Source organism: Heteronotia binoei, chromosome 4, assembly GCF_032191835.1.
Source record: "Heteronotia binoei isolate CCM8104 ecotype False Entrance Well chromosome 4, APGP_CSIRO_Hbin_v1, whole genome shotgun sequence".
Classification (NCBI taxonomy): Eukaryota; Metazoa; Chordata; class Lepidosauria; order Squamata; family Gekkonidae; genus Heteronotia; species Heteronotia binoei.
This window is the reverse complement of record NC_083226.1, coordinates 37,963,292-37,981,484: the sequence shown is the minus strand read 5'-3', so window position 1 is coordinate 37,981,484 and position 18,193 is coordinate 37,963,292. Positions and strand designations below refer to the sequence as shown.

The window sequence follows — 18,193 nt, the reverse complement described above, 5'->3', positions numbered from 1 at the left end:
TCTTCCTCTAACATTTTGGCTTTATCCCGTGGAATAATTATGCAGAAGGTTCAAAGAACACCTCCTGTAACAAGGAAAAATAAAAGCCAACAAGAAGGAAAAACAGCAAACACAGTAAATGCATATTTTTCTTCAAAAGAAGCCTTGTTGGTGCAGGAAGATTTATCATGTCGGGACACTACCCTCATGTTTATGAACTCTGTTGTAACTCGGGTGTGGAGGACACTACCCTCATGTTTATGAACTCTGTTGTAACTCCTGCTAATGGGGAAAACAAAAAAGACCAAGTAGTATCTGAAAAAAATGCTAAATACAGCTCTGGTGCATTTGATGCTTACTCCAATTTCTAATCAACTGCAAGAGATTACAGCAAAGCTTGACCTTGCAACTAGTAACGCTCAGGAAGTAAAGAATTGGCTCTTCAGAATGCTACTGAAATTAATTCCTTACGAGATACATTACAATAGCACCAAGATAAATTGATCCACCTGGAATTTGAAATTCCGCAGGATACCGGAAAATATTTATCAGAAGAATTATCTGGTTTTCTGATGGATTGGCTTACCTCATTGTTGCACTTAAAAGAGAAACCACCTTCCTTTATCTCCTCTGCTTTTAGAGTTGGAAGATAGAAGACTATCAATCCCAAAAGGAAAATGTCAAGGGACATAATTGCTACTTTTGGGAACAAGGACATTAGGAAAAACATTTTAAGACTAGCTGCCCTCAGCTTCATCAAGAAATCTCAGTTATGGTTTTTCCTGATATACCAGAGGAGGCACTCCAAAGACAAAAAGACCTTAAAGAGACAGCTAGTGCCCTGAGAGAGGCTAACATCAGGTACACATGGCTTTCTTCAGGAAGATTGGCAGTTTATCACCAAGGAAATCTATTTTCAGCTTTTGATGCTGAACAGGGAAAAGGCTACTGTGTGCAGTCCAAAGCAATAAAAGCCTGCAATCAGAGTCAGCTGGGAATCAGAAGAAGAGAAAGCATATGCTAGTTACTCCTCCAGATAAGGAGAATTAGACTTGAGGGTATTTTTGTTTCTTAACTCTTTAAGTATAAACATACTAATCTTAATAGACTGTGACAATGAGGTTCTGACATCAAGGTGAATTATGGTAAACAAATGACTTAGATATACTAATGGGAGGGAGGGGTGATGTCTTCTGGAAGTCTTTTTATTGGCTCTAGTTGGAAACACAGTTCACTGTGTGTCCCTCTTTGTTTATTTTTAATAAGGGGGGGACTCCTGTTTTGAGCCATCCACTGTTAGGAAGAAATAAAGATTTTAGATATGTGAGTTTGCATTGGTTTAGACTCTAACAGTGGTGGAGGGGTCATAGTTGGTAAAGACCAGCAAATCAGGGTAACTTCAGTAAATATTAATGGTATCAATACAGCAATTAAAAGATCTCGGTTTTTGGCTCATTTGAAGAGAGATAAATCAGACATTATCTTTGTACAGGAAACACACCAAAGTTCTCAGGCAAAACCGTTTGTTCCCACTGCAATATCAGTCTATAGGCTCTTCCAGATCTAGAAGAGTGGCTATCCTTATTTCCACAAAACTACATTTTAAATTTGAAGCTTCTGAAAAAGATTTAGGTAGATATATTTTTGTTAAAGGGTGGATAGGCTCTTGTAAAGTAACTTTGGGTGCAATTTATGCTCCCAATGAGAATCAAGAATCCTTCTTGGAGGCTGCTTTACAACAGTGGACACAATTTAAAGAAGGTACAACAATTATTGGGGCTGATTTGAACTCGGTCCTAGATGTTATGAAAGATAAATCCCAGATTTCAAAAAAATTGGCTAAAAGGAAGTCAATAAGTACTGAGATAGCTAAAATTCTACAGTCCCATGATTTAATTGATACATGGTGATTTTTGTACCCATCTGCACGGGATTACACTTTTTTCCCCCATGCTCATAAGGTCAAATCCCCCCCCCCTCAGTTTTCCCCCTCCTTGCAGGCCTCAGAGCCTGCATGTGAAGCCAGCAACTGAGCTGCTCTTTGCCCAACTTGCTTGGTGCGGCTGCTGCTGGTGTTGCCAAGTTTGCCTCCCTCGCAGCTTTGCCAAAGTGGCTTTTGAGAAGGTGCTTGTAGGCTGCAATGGGGACCGTGAGCAGTGGGGCAAGTGATCTGACTCTGAGATAATTTGCAAGGGGACCCCCAAGATTTTGACGGCCTAGGGGCCTCCACAGGGTTACTCCGGCCCTGCCTACTTCCACATCGCTCTCTCCCTCTCCCCCTGAATTAGAACAAAGTTGGAGTCCAGTGAAACTCTTACAACAAAGCTTAACTTCTGTGCTCATGCACAATTGTACCCAGAATTAAACTTTGTTGGTCGTAAAGGTGACACTGGACTCCAGCTTTGTTCCGTTGCTTCAGACTAACAGGGCTACCCACCCGTCCCCTTTCGTAAGTTTAACGCTGCCGTGCCATGTGACTGTAGGCCGGCTTGGCTATGCACCCCGACCTGAGATCTGAATCTTATCACGGGTTTGCCAAGCATATCAGTTCAACTTTCCCCACAAGGGCGGGGACAACTTAGGGAAGGGGGAGAAAGGGGCAGAGGGTTTTCTTTTCTGTACGAGGCCCAACTTAGGCGACAGCCCCTTGAGCGACTGGTTTAAAGCCAGGCCAGAGAAGCACAGATGAAGCCACAAGCTTTCCTTCCAAAAATGGAGGGCGATCTTTCGGACCCAGAAGCATGCACACACCCCACCAAATCTTCCCTTCTCCCTCGCTAGCAACGTCGACGTTCAGATCCCGGGCGCCCCCATGCACACCGAGGGAGTTCGAGTCCTGACTCCTCCGCGCCACCCCCTACCAAGCTGTCTGTCACTTCACCCGGAAGGACACAGCACCCAGGAGGACTTCAGGGGATCAACTTGCCTTGCCACTTCCCGATTTCTGCTCGAGCTGGCTCCTGCGCTGGAAGGGCTCCGCTTCCCCAAGAAAGACTTCAGCGACTGGCGGCGTTTCCCGAGCGCAGGTTCTGGGGCGAGGGGCGGAGAAGGCGCATGCAAGGCCAAGAGGAGGCGGGAGCTTTGGCCGGCGGCACCTGGAGGACAGCCAGGCGTTCCCCTCCCAGTGGCGGCTTCTTTGCTCTCCTGCCACGCCTCCCCAGAGGATGGGAACCCGATGAAGAAACCCTAGCGTACTATGGCTGCGCTGCCAAGCTTCTTGTGGCTCGTTCGCCAGGGTCACACAGATGGTCTCATGGTTACGCCCCCCTCCCCGTGGTAACTTTTGCTGGGCTTGCGGGCGGCAGAAGCTCCGATTTCATTTCCCGCGCAGGTTCGGCATCAGTAGGAGCGTTGCAGGTTGTGCTGCGCTTGTGAAGCACTTTTATGCCTCGAGCACTAAAAGCCAAGGGGCTGCGCACTGGAGACCAACTGTCTGGTTAGCACTGCGGATCGTGCGCACGTGTTTTCTCTAAGCGCGCCCACCAGGGACTGGCGGTGGCTGCCCGCTGGCTCCAGTGCCAACCAGTGTTGCCTCTAAGCTGAGTTAGCCTGAAATAGCTCACAGAATTTTAGCCTCCATGATCTCACACATTTTTGTCTTGGCTCAGGAAAAATAGCCCTAGAGCACAATAACTTACGCCGTAGCTCACAACTTTAATGCCAGTAGCTCACAATTTTAATGCCAGTAGCTCACAAAGTAGAATTTTTGCTCACAAGACTCTGCAGCTTGGTGCCAACAGCAGGTATTTGCTCCTTGGCTTCGCAGGCTGTGAAGCAGCGCCCTCCTGGCGAAGAATTCAATGCCTACTTTAATTTGTAAATGACAGAACAGACTTGGCTGTGAGTGACAGACTTTCTAAAAGGATGAAATGGAAAATGCTAAGCAGTGTCCAGTATTTGAATGCTGCTGTTTTCAGAAATCCAGAGACTTGTTTGTCGCATTTCAAACCCTCCACTTGAAAAAGCTGATTTTAAAATGTAACAGCACTTACACTGAAAAACAAAAGGCTGATTTGGAATTATATTATGTGATGATTGAATCTTCCCCCCACCCCAAGACAGTGGTGGAAAGTGCCATCAGGTCACAGTGGACTCATGGCAACCCCATACCGTTATCAAGGCAAGACAGATTCAGAGGTGGTTTTTGCCATTCCCTGCCGCTACATCACAACCCTGGTATTCCTTAGAGGTCTCCCATTCAAATAACTAGCCAGAGGGGGAGAAGATATAGGAGATTGTAAGCTGCTCTGAGTCCCATTCAGAGAAGGGTGGGGTATAAATCTGCAGTCCTCCTCCTCCTTCTTCTGGAAGGAATCTTGCAAAAAAAAAAGGGGGGGAGGCATACATTCTGAAACCCCAAGTGCAGCCAAATGTTAACAAAAGGACTTTGGACACTAAACTACTTGACACTTAGAAGGTGAAATAATAATGTGTATCTCCTCTCTCCCTTTCAAATCTGAAAAGGATTCAGCTTGAGAGAACAAGCAGGGTCCAGCAGCTGGCAGATCTAGCACACATCACAGAGTTTTTGAGGAAAACTAAATGTGACCTTGATCCTTCTTTCTCTCCAATGACAGGCTCTTACAAGTGGAAGAGTTCTCCTTCAGAATCTAAAGGAGAACTCTTCCACTTGTAAGATCCTGTCATTGGATGGTTCAGTCATAACACAGAAAGTGAAGACAGGGAAAACAAACAAACCCCAAGGGTCACTCATTGGCTTGCATTTCTTTTCAGTGGCCATCATTTCCCCAGAATGCTGATCAATCAGAAAGTACCATCATGGGCCACACAGTGTCACTGTAGAACAACTTTTTGGGGACATCTGGATTGTTCCTGATAAATGTGGCCTTTAGATCTCAGCAGAAGCTGGTTTCAGGTAGCCGGCTCAGGTTGACTCAGCCTTCCATCCTTCCGAGGTCAGTAAAATGAGTACCCAGCTTGCTGTGGGGAAAGTGTAGATGACTGGGGAAAGCAATGGCAAACCACCCCGTAAAAAGTCTGCCGTGAAAACGTTTTTTTTAGATCCAGGTGCGCAGTCGTATTGGTCTGAAGCAATAGAACAAAGCTGGAGTCCAGTGGCACCTTTAAGACCAACGAAGTTTTATTCAGAATGTAAGCTTTTGTGTGCATGCACACGTCATTAGGCATCTGAAAGCTTACATTCTGAATAAAACTTGGTTGGTCTTAAAGGTGCTACTGGACTCTAACTTTGTTCAAACGTGGCCTTTATTTCTGGATCTTTCCTTGGAGTGCTGTCGCTATTTGTGGCCTCTGTCTAGTTAAAACTAGCATTAAGCAGTGCTCTTGAAAGCTGGACAATGTAAGCCCTGATTGTCTATGCTGAAAGTTAGACTGTTCAGTGATGCTTTCCCAAAAGGCATTACCATGTGCCAAAAGATTTAGAATTGCCAATAGTTGATGCTCCCCATTCAGGCTTTTCCTAATTAGCACCTGGTTCTACTTTCAGACTAGACAGACCTTCACTCAGTTTCAACAGGACTTGGCAATCATGACCAGCGTGCAGTATCAAAATTAGAGAATCCATCCTGTTTCCAAGGTTTGTGATTACTTTCCAGGAACACTGGAATTGTTAGCACAGTCACACTCATTCACACTGACTGGTGTTATTTTTGTGTGCCTCCCATTCACTCTCTCACACAAGAAGATGATAATGGATTTATCCCGCCCTCCACTCCGAAGAGTCTCACAGCGGCTCACAATCTCCTTTACCTTCCTCCCCCACAACAGACACCCTGTGAGTGTGATACAAGAGTATCTAAATGAAGCAAACAGATTATTTCCCTCTTTGTTCACTGTTTCTGCCCAGGCTACCTTAGCTTTGCTCTTTATGCTGCAGAGATTTTGTTCCTGCTTCTTGATGGACAAATCAACCTGTCTGCACATCAAACTTGAACTAACACTTCAGGGATTAATTAGAAGCTGTGCCTTGCACTGAAAATCATACTTGAACATGGGATATATTTATTAAACCTAAAACATTTTATACTGAAGCTTTATTTTTCTAATAGAGAAAACTTTAAGCCAGAAAGTATTACCAAGAGAGAAGACTGTGTTCCCAAACAAAGATCTTCATCTCAGGGAAAGTGCTAAACAAAGGGAAATGTTCTCGAGGAAAACTTCCACATTTCATATAGCTGCAGATGGGTCAAAACAACAGTAAACTGACCTAGGCATGTTGGCAACAGCCCCACGCATCCCAGAATAATCCAGTGTAACCCTAGTAATGGAACTTCCAGCAACCTACAACTGGCCTTGGCTAGCATTTTGTTTGTTTTTTGGATATGCTAAGGTATACACTTTTTTGTACCAGCACCAGCTCAACGTTTTGGCAAGGGTTCAAGTAACCTGAGGGGAAACTGGTCAATGAGAACTTAGATAAGCTATTGGGTCATGTTTGGATAAACCAATTATAATTAACCTGTCCCACATTGGATATGTTATCAAAATGTATATAAACTGCTATAATAGACCTGATTCCTTGAGAAACACAGGAGATATTAGTATAGAGATTGTGAGGTATTTTTCCAGGCCTACTGATAAGCCCTATATAAACAATTCCTGCTTCAACAGAACTCTGGTTGATTGGGTGAGGGAGCACGCTCGGCTCAAGCCCAATTAAAAGTAGTCTATACATGGAACAGTGATTATGTTCATTTAGGAACTCATGCAGAAGTTTTAAAACAAAGAATCTGTAACTTCTCTAATAATGGGAAAAGCTGGCATCAACTAGGCACTGCAAGCACCGTCATTCCTCATCTTTAATAGCCATCCACTTGCTCTTCTGCCACTAGGAATGATGCAGGGAAAGAGGGAAAAAGCAAGATCATTTGTTTTTAAAGGTTAAAAATCAAAATAATAAGCTACACTATGGAGTCTAGAAAGGAAACGTTTGGAATGGAATTAATGTGAGCTGACCATTGATCAAACAGTAATTAGTCCAGGGAGCATGTAAGCATTTTGGCCTTTATTGCCCTAGCAAGAGAGAAGTAGAATTTAGCTATTAGGTAGCAAGGCTGTCAAAAAGAGGATCATAGTCTATTTGGCCAGTTCTGCAAGGATACAGCTGAAAGCCTTAATCTCAGAACACGTGGCCAAGGCTGTCTTAGAACCACCAACTTCTACAACACAGTCACGTGGAGTATCATAACTTGTCTTGCTCATACTTTTTTCAGGGCTGGGGGGAAAGGAGGATAAGAAAATTCTCTGAGGCATGCACAGCTGGATCCAGACTACATTTTCTGTGGACAGGAGGCACTTCCATCAGTGGAACAACATTTTGTTTCCTTCCCAGTTCTACTGCAACTCACTGATCTCTGCAAAATCATGCTTATTATTATTAGGTAGTTTATAGTTTGCCTTTCTCACTGATACACAGGGTGGGTAACATGGTGTAAGTCAAGTATAATCAACTGGATAGGGCATCCAAAGAACAGTACAATAGGGTTTGGACTACAAAAATCTCAAACTCAACTGAAACAAAGCATGAGCTTTTAAACTTTATACATGATGTAGAACTACCTAGTCTGGAGGATACTTACAGTGGTAGATAGCAATGCAGCAGCACAGGCCACAGTTCCCATCCCTTTACCAATGCAACTCTCTGAGCATTTTATTACATTAAAGTCTTATTTCACCTGTGCAAAAAGCCCTCGAGTTATTCCATTTTGCAGCTTGAAGAAAGCCAGGATAGCTAGGACCTTCCTAGCTTTAACAAAGATGCCATTCCATAAGGTGAAGGCCACAGCAGAGACTGAAAAGGCATGGGCACTTGTTGATTTTGCCCATTTGCAGCACAAGGAGTGCTCTGCTGCAATAAACAACACAGTTGTGGTAGAGCATAGGAGAGGCTGTCCTGCAGATATGAGGCACCAAAGCCATGAAAGGCTTTGCATGTAATACTTGTACCTTAAACTGAGCTTGCTAATTACTGGGTAGTCAATAGAGTGACTATCAGCCCTGTGGCACAGAGTGGTGAAGCAGCAGTACTGCAGTACTGAGGTCTGAACTCTGCTCACGACCTGAGTTCGATTCTGGTGGATGCTGGATTCAGGTAGCCGGCCCAAGGTCAGCCTTCCATCCTTCCAAGGTTGGTAAAATGAGTACCCAGCTTGCTGAGGGGAAAAGTATAAAAGACTGGGGAAGGCAATGGCAAACCACTCCGTAAAAAGCCTGCTGTGAAAACATTGTGAAACCAACGTCACCCCAGAGTCAGAAACGACTGGTGCTTGCACAGGGGACCTTTCCTTTCCTTTCCAATAGTGACTACAGAATGGGAGTGACATGCATGTTCTGCCTAGCTCCTGATAATAACCAAGTGATGGTGGAGTGAACTAACTGTAGTGCATTACAGCAGTCTGGTCTTGATAGTAACATGCAGGTTGCCAGATCTCGTTGGTCCCAGGGGGTAAAAATTAACTCCTGAACACACATGCAATTACAGATGGTCTCCCAAAGCCATACAGAAACATTTTCTGTTTGACAGTATCTCCCCCCCCCCCCCCCCCGGTAACAATACCTACACAGAATGGTTGCTGCAATTTCATTTACAAGACATTTCCATTATTTTCTTAATGTGCATTACTAATTATTCTCTTAATGAACATTATTACTAAGTAGGGGCAGAAAAGTACTTCTTGTCTCTTCTGATTAAATACCAAAGAACTTACACATGATGATATAGCACAATCTAAGCAGTAGGCCTTTGCACGGAGAAATGCTTGAAACCAAGATGCTGGAAAAATAACGCACACTTTCTTTGGTTTTGGACAAAGAAGAACAAAAACCAAGTTAAGGCTCATTTATGGCACAGCATTTTATTCCAGTTGCCACCTTTTCTATTCAACAATGACCAGCCTCTAAGAAATGTACTCAAATTATTCCTCTCACCAACCACAAAGTACTGGAGTTGAAGAACAAAGCCTACTGCCAGCAGCGATACTTTTTGAAAGAAGTTTTTGCAAAGATGAGAGTTCTCAATGGTGTGCTTTCAGGCATTCCTCTAGAAGGAACTCTCCTTTCCCTCTAAAATGGCTCAGTACTGCCAGCGGATTCTCAGGTTCGGGGGAAGCTCCTGTGTGCTTAGTTCATCAAACTTGGAGACGTCTTTCACAGGTATGCTGTAAAAAGCCAAAACATCACTAGCATTCTTCATCTGATGGAGACGGGAATTAGGGACAGCATGGCCCAGATCTTCAGCCAACTGCGCCAACAAACAATACTTTAGCTTGCTTTCTCCCAGAGACACCTGTTGCCACTCCTTGGAAATGGAGGATCCAAATATCTCTCTGACACGAGCCTCTAAGCGACTCTGAAGATCCTTAGGTGGAAGGTATTTTCTGCTCCGAGGTGGAGGGCAAACCAGAACTGGTTGCTTTTCCACTGGAACAGGTGGTTCTATTGCCTCTGCTTCTTCCTGCTTCTTCCTGTTAAAGATCAATTGCAAGAAATCTGTATATTTTAAATTGTCTTTCTATCATGCCCTGTTATCAACAAGAAGCTTACAATGAAATCCTGATCTCAATTTGATCTGCACATCAGCCATAACATGGATTTTAAGCAAGTTTATTTTCTCAGCCCAGAAATCAGAACAAAGGTCCATTATTTAAAGTCACTACATTGCCCTAATGATTATAACTATTCAAGTAAGATTTATTGTGGGAATGGCATGTTCCTACTGTCAAAACTCCAAACTATATATTCACCAAGGGAGGGAGGTATGAAGACATGAAGCTGTACACTGCTTTAGTGCTCTTTTGAAATAGTCCAACTACTTCAGCATGTAAGCAGATCAGTAATCAACGGTTTACTCCCCACTCAATTATTCATTAGATTTGGGTCTACAGACCTTACCATATGTTTCACAGGAAGTACCTGATTTGATGTAACCCATTTTGTTTTGCCAGCTGCAAAAGAAGTTTGATATGAGCAGAGCATTAATGCTAGCAAGGAAGTCCTTAGGGAACTGATATAGCGGGAATAGCTATCTTCTTCACCAAAGAAGCTGCTGGCTTTCAGGGAGAAAGGAGAGGTGCAGCATCTTAGTCCTCTGGGCTTCTAGCAGCATTTTTATGTGTACTTTTTTCATATGTCCAATTTTGATCAGGGAAATAAATAGCATGGGAAAAAGATAAAACACCTACGCAGCACCAAGGCCCCAGTCCATTTTGTGTGTGTGTTAAACTGACCTGGTTCTGTTCCAAATATCTATGTTCTGGATATTATCGATCAGACTGCCATACTGCAACTCGAATCACTCCGCAGTGAAACCGTCTTCTGCCATCCACATGATGGCACCATGCAGTTCTTTTTTCCTCCACTTTTATGGGCATTATGCGCATGCATGCATTATGCACATGCCCGCAGTATGTACACATGCGCACATGCACATAGGTTAAAACATTATGTGGTTATGCAGCTATGCGCATATCATTAAGTAGTACAAAAAAATGGTGACCGTAAACCGGATGTCTGAGACTCCTTTTGTTCCGGGACAGCCTTCAGACATCCGGAAGTTGGTAGAGGCCTATCCAGATGGGGAAACTATGAGATAAAAATGGAGAACTCAAAAAAACACAAAGGAGCAGGTAACAAAATACTCCGGTTCTGAGAAAAATTTGGGGGGGCTACTACGAGTTAATACCGGGAGGCAGATGTTGCTGTCTGATCAGCCACTTTTAATCAGGTATGAAACAGCAGCGACAACTGATTATACTGTGCGTCTGAACAGCCCCTATGACAATTAAAAGCTCTATCAGTCTGCCAATGGAGGATAACAGAATCCTGGTTTTACAAGTAGATGCAAGTGTGACAGTACCTCTGTCACAGCCCTAATCCTTAAAAAAAGAACACAAGAAAAGAAACAGACTAACCTCTCTGTTTCTAACTGTAGAAATACTAAAATTAAAGCCTCCCTGAAACTAAACACGGAGCCCTGGAGAGCCAAGTTAAAATCCCAATAACCATGACGCTTTACGGATGAGGTTGGACCAATTCCACCCCCACCCCCAAAATCTAACCTCTCTCGGTGGTGGTGCCGCCAAGCTAATGTAGAGGAGGTGAGACCCACAAATGCTGCTCTGGGACCGTTCAAGAATGGGCATGATAAAATGCACTATAACAAAGAAATTATGCTGCAACATGATGTATTTACAACACTTTACTGGGAAACCGAAACTTATAGAATGACCTTGGACTACTCTTTAACCGTCAGCATAACCCTACGCTTCAGGGTCTTGTGAAGATAAACCTTGCATGAATTAGCAAAACAGTTAAAATGGATGCGCCACAGAGACGGGAATCAAAAAACGAATGCAGCCAGCATTTCCCAGGTGCTTCTGCCTCAAGCTCCGTTGCTAGTCTTTCATTCCTCCATTTTTTCTCCCTCATTTTAATTTAAATGCATTTTCTTTCCTGTCAAACAGATGTTACCTCCAATTCCCCCAGAAGCTCCTGCGGGCAGCAACTCCCAGATTTAGCCTCTGTCTCCAAACCCTGACCAGCCCTGTAGCAGCGGCCATCTTGGACTACACACAGAACAAGCTCCACCCTCTTACGCAATGTGGCTGAATCTACGGAGAAGCAATCTCAAACAGTTTCCCAGGGCCTTCCCCTTCCATATCGCTAGGGTTTGTGGGAGTTGTAGTATACTGGAAAAGTTGTCTGCTGCGTTAGAAGCTCTACGATAAAGCGTGATTGGTCGGCTATCTTTCGTCGCCTTGGCAACTGAGAGTTTCCCCAATTCTGGTGCCACTACAGCGTTCCTTTCTATAGAGACCCCGCGGACCCAGTATCAAATGATGCAATTACATCGACGCTCGAGTCATTCTATTTGAACGTGGCGATTTGGCTAGTTGCCTTTCGTTTATATAGAAACCGGCTTCCCTTTTCAAAACTATATTGTCTCGCATATGTAGAGCACCTCCTAAGACAGGGGTGGCCAAACTGCGGACCAGAAGCCGTACGTGGCTCTTTCACACATACTGTGTGGCTCTCGAAGCCCCCACCGCCCGTCAGCCGCCTTGGGAAAGGCATTTCTCTATCTAAATCACTTTGCCAAGCCAAGCCAGCCAGTGGCTTGGGAAATGCATTTAAAGTTGCTTTCTTTCCACCTCTCCTTCCCTCCTCCCTTACCCCACCCATTTGCCTTCCTTCCTTCCTTCCTTCCTTCCTTCCTTCCTTCCTTCCTTCCTTCCTTCCTTCCTTCCTTCCTTCCTTCCTTCCTTCCTTCCTTCCTTCCTTCCTTCCTTCCTTCCTTCCTTCATGTAACGTTTATTCAGTGTGGCTCTTATATTAAGCAAGTTTAGCCACCCCTGTCCTGAGGACATGGAACACCTTGGGGCCTGGGCAAACGTTGCCTTTGCTATGATCTCTCTTACTGGTTGCTTTCTCTGAGCATCACACAAACAACCCAAGACAAGATGAGACTAATGATACTTGCTGACCCACGGAGACGTGTAAGGATTTCAGGATAATGCATTAAATGTTTTTTTTATTTATACTTTTTATTTATACCCCATCTTTTCCCCAGTGGATACCCTGGTGGCTTACAATGTTCTCCCATTTTTCCTCAAGACAACCTTTGTAAGGTTGCCAGCTGCAAGCTGGGAAATACTTGGAGATTTTGGAGGCGGAGCCTGTGAAGGCAGGGGTTTGGGCATGGGAGAGACTTCAGTGGAGTTCAGTGCCATAGAGTCTGTTGTGTCTTGCATTTCAGTCCTGAAGTTAGAACACAGCGAACGCTACAGAGGTGACCAGTGGAAGTCAAATACACTCCACCAATCAAGATCTGTGGCTGGAAGTTTAACTGGCCAGGATTGGACCTGGCCAGGCTGAGGGTTGTTCAGGGGTATGTATATAATCGGGACCCGTTTCCCCCTCTTGTGACGTACTCGCTAATAAAGCATGTTGTCTTCAAAACGTCTCGTCACTCAGTACATTACAGAGTCCATCTTCCAAAGCAGCCATTTTCTCCAGATGAACTGATCACTGTCACCTGGTGATCAGCTGTAATCCCAGGAAATCTCCAGCCAGCACCTGGCAGTTGGGAACCTGGCAGTTGTGAGGTAGGATAAGCTGAGATAATATGACTGGTCCAAGGTCATCCAGCAATATTTCATGGCAGAGCCAGAGTGGGAGGTTTAACCATCCTAGTCCAAAACTCAAAACTCAGCACCCCATTGAAAGTGATACGCACATTATGTTGGAGGAACATATTTATTTCCTGCATTTACATATGGGCAAGATGAAATTCTGATGGCTGGGGGTGGGACAAATACAATTTCTTTTAAAATAGCCTAATAAAGTGGTTTAGAATTCCTCAGTCCTAAGTGCTAAGGTTTCCAGCTTTGGGTTGGGAAATGCCTGGAGATTTTGGGGGTGGGGATTGAGAAGGGCAGGGTTTGGAGAGGGAAGGGACCTCAGCAGGGTATAGTGCCATAGAGTTAACCCTCCAAAGCAGGGCCGGTGCGTGGGAGTCGGTAAAAGTAGGCACCCGCCTAGGGCACCACCTGGCCTATGGGAAGCCACTGGGTGCCCCCTCCCTGGCACGTGACTCTGGCTCCTGCCGCCTCATCCTCTCCCATCACCAAGCTGCCAAGCTCCCCCTCGTGCGACTTGGGCTCCCACCTCATCCTTTCCTGCCACCCTCCTTCCTGGCCCAGCCAGTAAGCACTTATTTTCACAATTTTTTTTATAACATATCACATTTTTTGGAAAAATTAAAATTAAAAATCAGTAAATTAAAAATGTGAAAAATTTCAAGTTTGGCACTCTTCATTTTCCCCGCAACTTTTTTTTTAACAATGAGGGGGGCGCTAGTAGGTGACTTGCCTAGGGTGCCAGAAGCCTAGCACCAGCCCTGTTCCAAAGCAGCCATTTTCTTCGGTGAACTGATCTTGGTCATCTGGAGATCAACCGTAATAGTGGAAGATCTCCAGGTGTCACCTTGAGGTTGGCAGCCCTGCTCACCAGAACAAAATTAAATTAGCTGCACAGAAGAAAATTAAATTAGGTGAGACACAGAGGGATTGGCATCTTGTTAAATAGGCTTGAACATACCTAACAATGCAGATTTGTCACCAGGTTCTTCAAACCACTCATGAGATTTTGTGCAATTTGGCTCACAGTTATTAACAGCTGAGTATATAGCTAGAGTTCCCTCCCCCAATTTTTCATGAAGAAATAAGGCCTGTTGTTGTGGTAAGCAAAATCAGAAAGTGTTCCTACATCAGCCTATATATGTGCCCTCCACATTTTCAGATCTGTAAATTTTCTGTAATAGGATTGACCAATCTTACATTCTCTTTTTATAGGAAATACACACTAGTGTATTTTTAAGAGAAGATGTATATGACATAAATCTGATCCAGGCCTTGGATTCAGCGGGAGTTCACAGGAGCACAGCTCCTGAACCTTTCTGAGAGTTCCACCTCCTCCTTCCCACCTTGTCTATTAAATAGTAGGTGAAGCTGCATAACAATCCCTGGATGAACTCCCCCCAACTATTTTTCTACAAAATGACCCCTGATCAGATCTAATGGACTAAATGATGAAAAAATAAGGAAGGATGCCCCCAACGTAGATCCTGTCATTTTGCTTCATTTCATGGAGCCTGTCACATATAACAGCTCTTTACCAAAATAAAGAGAATAGGGAGAAATAGGAATTTAGATATCTTTTAAGATCATGGCTCCCTCCTCTTCACTTCTGTCCACCACTATAAGAGCTGTTGATTTAGAACAGCCCACAGCAGAGCGGATGTGCAGGTTTGCAGTCTGTGTATAACTGTGTCTACAAATATAATTGATTAATGTGCAGAAAGCAATTAAGATCTGTCATGCATCAGCAAAGATTCACTCAAGTGCTTTCCGCTCTGATTATCCAACCAAACATACACATGGCCAGTGCAAAACCCAGAGATTTTTTCCTTGATTGTAATGTTTACTCCAAACAAAATCCACCTGAATCCAACTTATTATAATTGTTCTTTGTCAAAAAAATTAACACATGCTGTGTATTTATTAGAATGCTTGTATCCTGCTTTTCTCACACTACATGGCTACTTAGGGGTGCTAGTAATCAGACTTTTCCAGATTAGATTCCTGGGTTTGGTTAGACAGATGCAGATATAGCCTGGGACTATATCTGGGCTTGGACTCTATGCTGTTTATTGCTCTTCCAGGGGAACTGGCTGGCCTCTGTGTAAAATAGGCTTACCAGTTTGCCCTCTGCCGCAGTCAGTCTCCAGCCCCATCACTTAGCTCCTGCTGGGGTTGCCAGCCTCCGGGGGGGGGGGAGCTGGAGATCTCCTGCTTTTAGAACTGATATCCAGCTGGCAGATATCAGCTCCCCTGGAGAAAATGGCTGCTTTGAAGAGTGGACTCTATGGCATTGAACCACGCTGAGGCCCTCCTCAAGCCCCACCCTCTCTCAGATCCACCTCCAAAGTATCAAGGTATTTTCCAACACAGACCTGCCAACCCTAATTCCTGCCCTTGTTCTACAGAACAGGAGGAAAAGTGGGGGGGGGGATGTGCTAATACCACAGATATCAGGAATATTCCTAGAGCTTCACAGTGAAGCAAATAAATATGTCCACAATTAAGGATACATTTACACATCTCCAATTTTGACAAATTTGCTTCACTGTTTCCCTCAGAATTCAATTCAAACAATAGTGACCTTATAAACTTAGTCTGTTATTTGTTTGTATCTGTTAAAACATCTTAATTATGTTGTATGCTAATTTGCTGATCAACCTCTGTATGGACTGATACATTCCATTTAATTGTATCTGAGGAAGTGTGTGTACATGAAAGCTCATACCTTGAATAAAACTTTTGTCTTAAAAGTGCCCCTTGACTCAAACTGTGTTCTACTACTTCAGAGCAACACAGTACCCACCTACCCATTGTTAAGGTATCTGTCAGTCGTATATGTGATCTGAAATATCTATAATGTATGGGGTTCTTGCCTGGCTCATTGGAGCCTGTAGGACTGAGCTTGGGGACTTGGGAACAATGGGCAGTAGGATCCGAATCCCTGCTGTCTTGCTCCAATCACGGGGCCCCTGCTGGTTTGAATGGTCCAGGCTAGCACAGGAACCTTGAGTGTGTATATATAGTTGGTCCTGTTGGTATGCTGTGATAAAAAGATCTGTGATCACTAGCACCTCGCCTCTTCATTGCGTTGAACCACTATATTATATTGTTCATGCATTTTTTCCTTGGCTACAGGAACCCCAATACAAATGATCTCATAAGCAGAACTACAAAATAGGGTATATTTGTTAAGACCACCAATAATACTTCAAGCTGTTTCTTCCTTGTTGGCTCCTATGGATCCATTACAGAGAGAAGAGCTGCAGCAGTGTCTCATACACCTCGTGAATCAGCAGTGGGAGCATGACATGGGCTATTTGCCAACACTGATGTATCCAAACCTGTGTATAGATTGCAAGGTGAAGGTGTGGTATGCATGCAGTCTGAATTACAGAGTATGGTTTGAAAGCATCAAAATGCAGCCATCTTCTGCATCAGCTCTGGGATAGGCCACCTGGGAATCCTATGTATGTCACCTTGAGTTCCATAGTAAATGTTATGAATGAATTCATGTGACATAGTGAAATGAAATGCCACACTCTTATTGGAGAAAACAGGGTTCAAATCCCCGTGCAGTCCTGATACCCATTAGGTGGCCCACCCTGTCTTACTTTAACAGGGTCTTCATAAGGATAAATGTAAATCACGAGGGATACAAAATGAATGCTTCCCGTTTTAATTGCTGTCTCAAGGTCCTTGTTGGCAGGATTTTATTATTCGATGCATTTCTATGCCACTTTTCTGTCAAGATATCCAAGTTAGTTTTCAACTGAAAAACAGACAGAAAACACTCGGGAAACTGTATCAGGCCATTAGTTGTCTTCCCAGGAGCTGGTGGTACAAACTTGCCTTGGGTGTCTCTTTCTCCGGTCTTGAAATATCTCCAGAAAAGAAGAGGGAGAGCTTGTTTTTCTCAGACCTTTGGTGGTTGTATGTATTTAACAATGGGAGCAGTGACCATAATGTTATTGATTTCACCGTTTGTATAAATAGAGAGTTGCCCCAAAAGACCGGCACAACTACGTTTAACTTTAAAAGGGGTAAATGCTCTGAGATGAGGAGGCATGTGAAGAGGAAACTGAAAGGAAAGGTAAATACAGTCAAAACCCTTGGGGAAGCTTGGAGGCTATTTAAAACTACAATCCTAGAAGCTCGGATAAAATATATACCACAAGTTAGGAAAGGCACAAACAGGTATAAGAAAAGGCCTGCATGGTTAACAAACAAAGTAATGGAAGCTGTAAAAGATAAGGACTCCTTTAAGCGGTGGAAAGCTAGTCCAAGTGAGATTAACAAAAGGGAACACAGGCTGTGGCAAATCAAATGCAAGACTGTGATCAGGCAGGCAAAAAGGGACTATGAGGAGGTTATTGCAAAAAAACATAAAGACCAACAATAAAAAATTCTTCAAATATATTAGAAGCAGGAAACCAGCCAGGGAGGCAGTGGGGCCCTTGGATGACCAAGGGGTAAAAGGATTACTGAAGGAGGATAGGGAAATGGCTGAGAAGCTGAATGCATTTTTTGCCTTCGTCTTCACTGTGGAAGACGAGAAGTGTTTGCCCGCTCCAGAACCGCTAATTTTGGAAGGGGTGTTGAAAGACCTGAGTCAGATGAGGTGACAAGAGAGGAGGTCCTACAACTGATAGACAAATTAAAAACTAGTAAGTCACCAGGTCCGGATGGCATACATCCAAGAGTTCTGAAAGAACTCAAAGTTGAACTTGTGGATCTCCCGACAAAATGTGTAATCTTTCATTGAAATCTGACTCCGTTCCTGAGGACTGGAAGGTAGCAAATGTCACCCCCATCTTTAAAAAGGGTTCCAGAGGAGATCCGGGAAATTACAGGCCAGTCAGTCTGACTTCAATACTGGGAAAGCTGGTAGAAACCATTATCAAGGACAGAATGAGTAGGCACATTGATGATCACAGGTTATTGAGGAAGACTCAGCATGTGTTCTGTAAGGGAAGATCTTGCCTCACTACCCTGTTGCATTTCTTTGAGGGGGTGAACCAACATGTGGACAAAGGAGACCCAATAGATGTTGTTTACCTTGACTTCCAGAAAGCTTTTGATAAAGTTCCTCATCAAAG

At 43.9% G+C, this 18,193-nt stretch overlaps 1 protein-coding gene across 1 annotated transcript; it reads right to left on the bottom strand.

The window, feature by feature from the left end:
* Positions 1–8,782: 8,782 nt before the first annotated feature.
* Positions 8,783–11,630, bottom strand: MRPL50 (mitochondrial ribosomal protein L50). Its single transcript, XM_060237133.1, has 2 exons — positions 11,428–11,630; positions 8,783–9,422 (listed from the first exon to the last, which is right to left on the bottom strand). The coding sequence occupies exons 1-2, from the start codon at positions 11,514–11,516 to the stop codon at positions 9,032–9,034; spliced, it is 480 nt and encodes a 159-aa protein (XP_060093116.1). The 5' UTR covers positions 11,517–11,630; the 3' UTR covers positions 8,783–9,031.
* Positions 11,631–18,193: the final 6,563 nt, after the last annotated feature.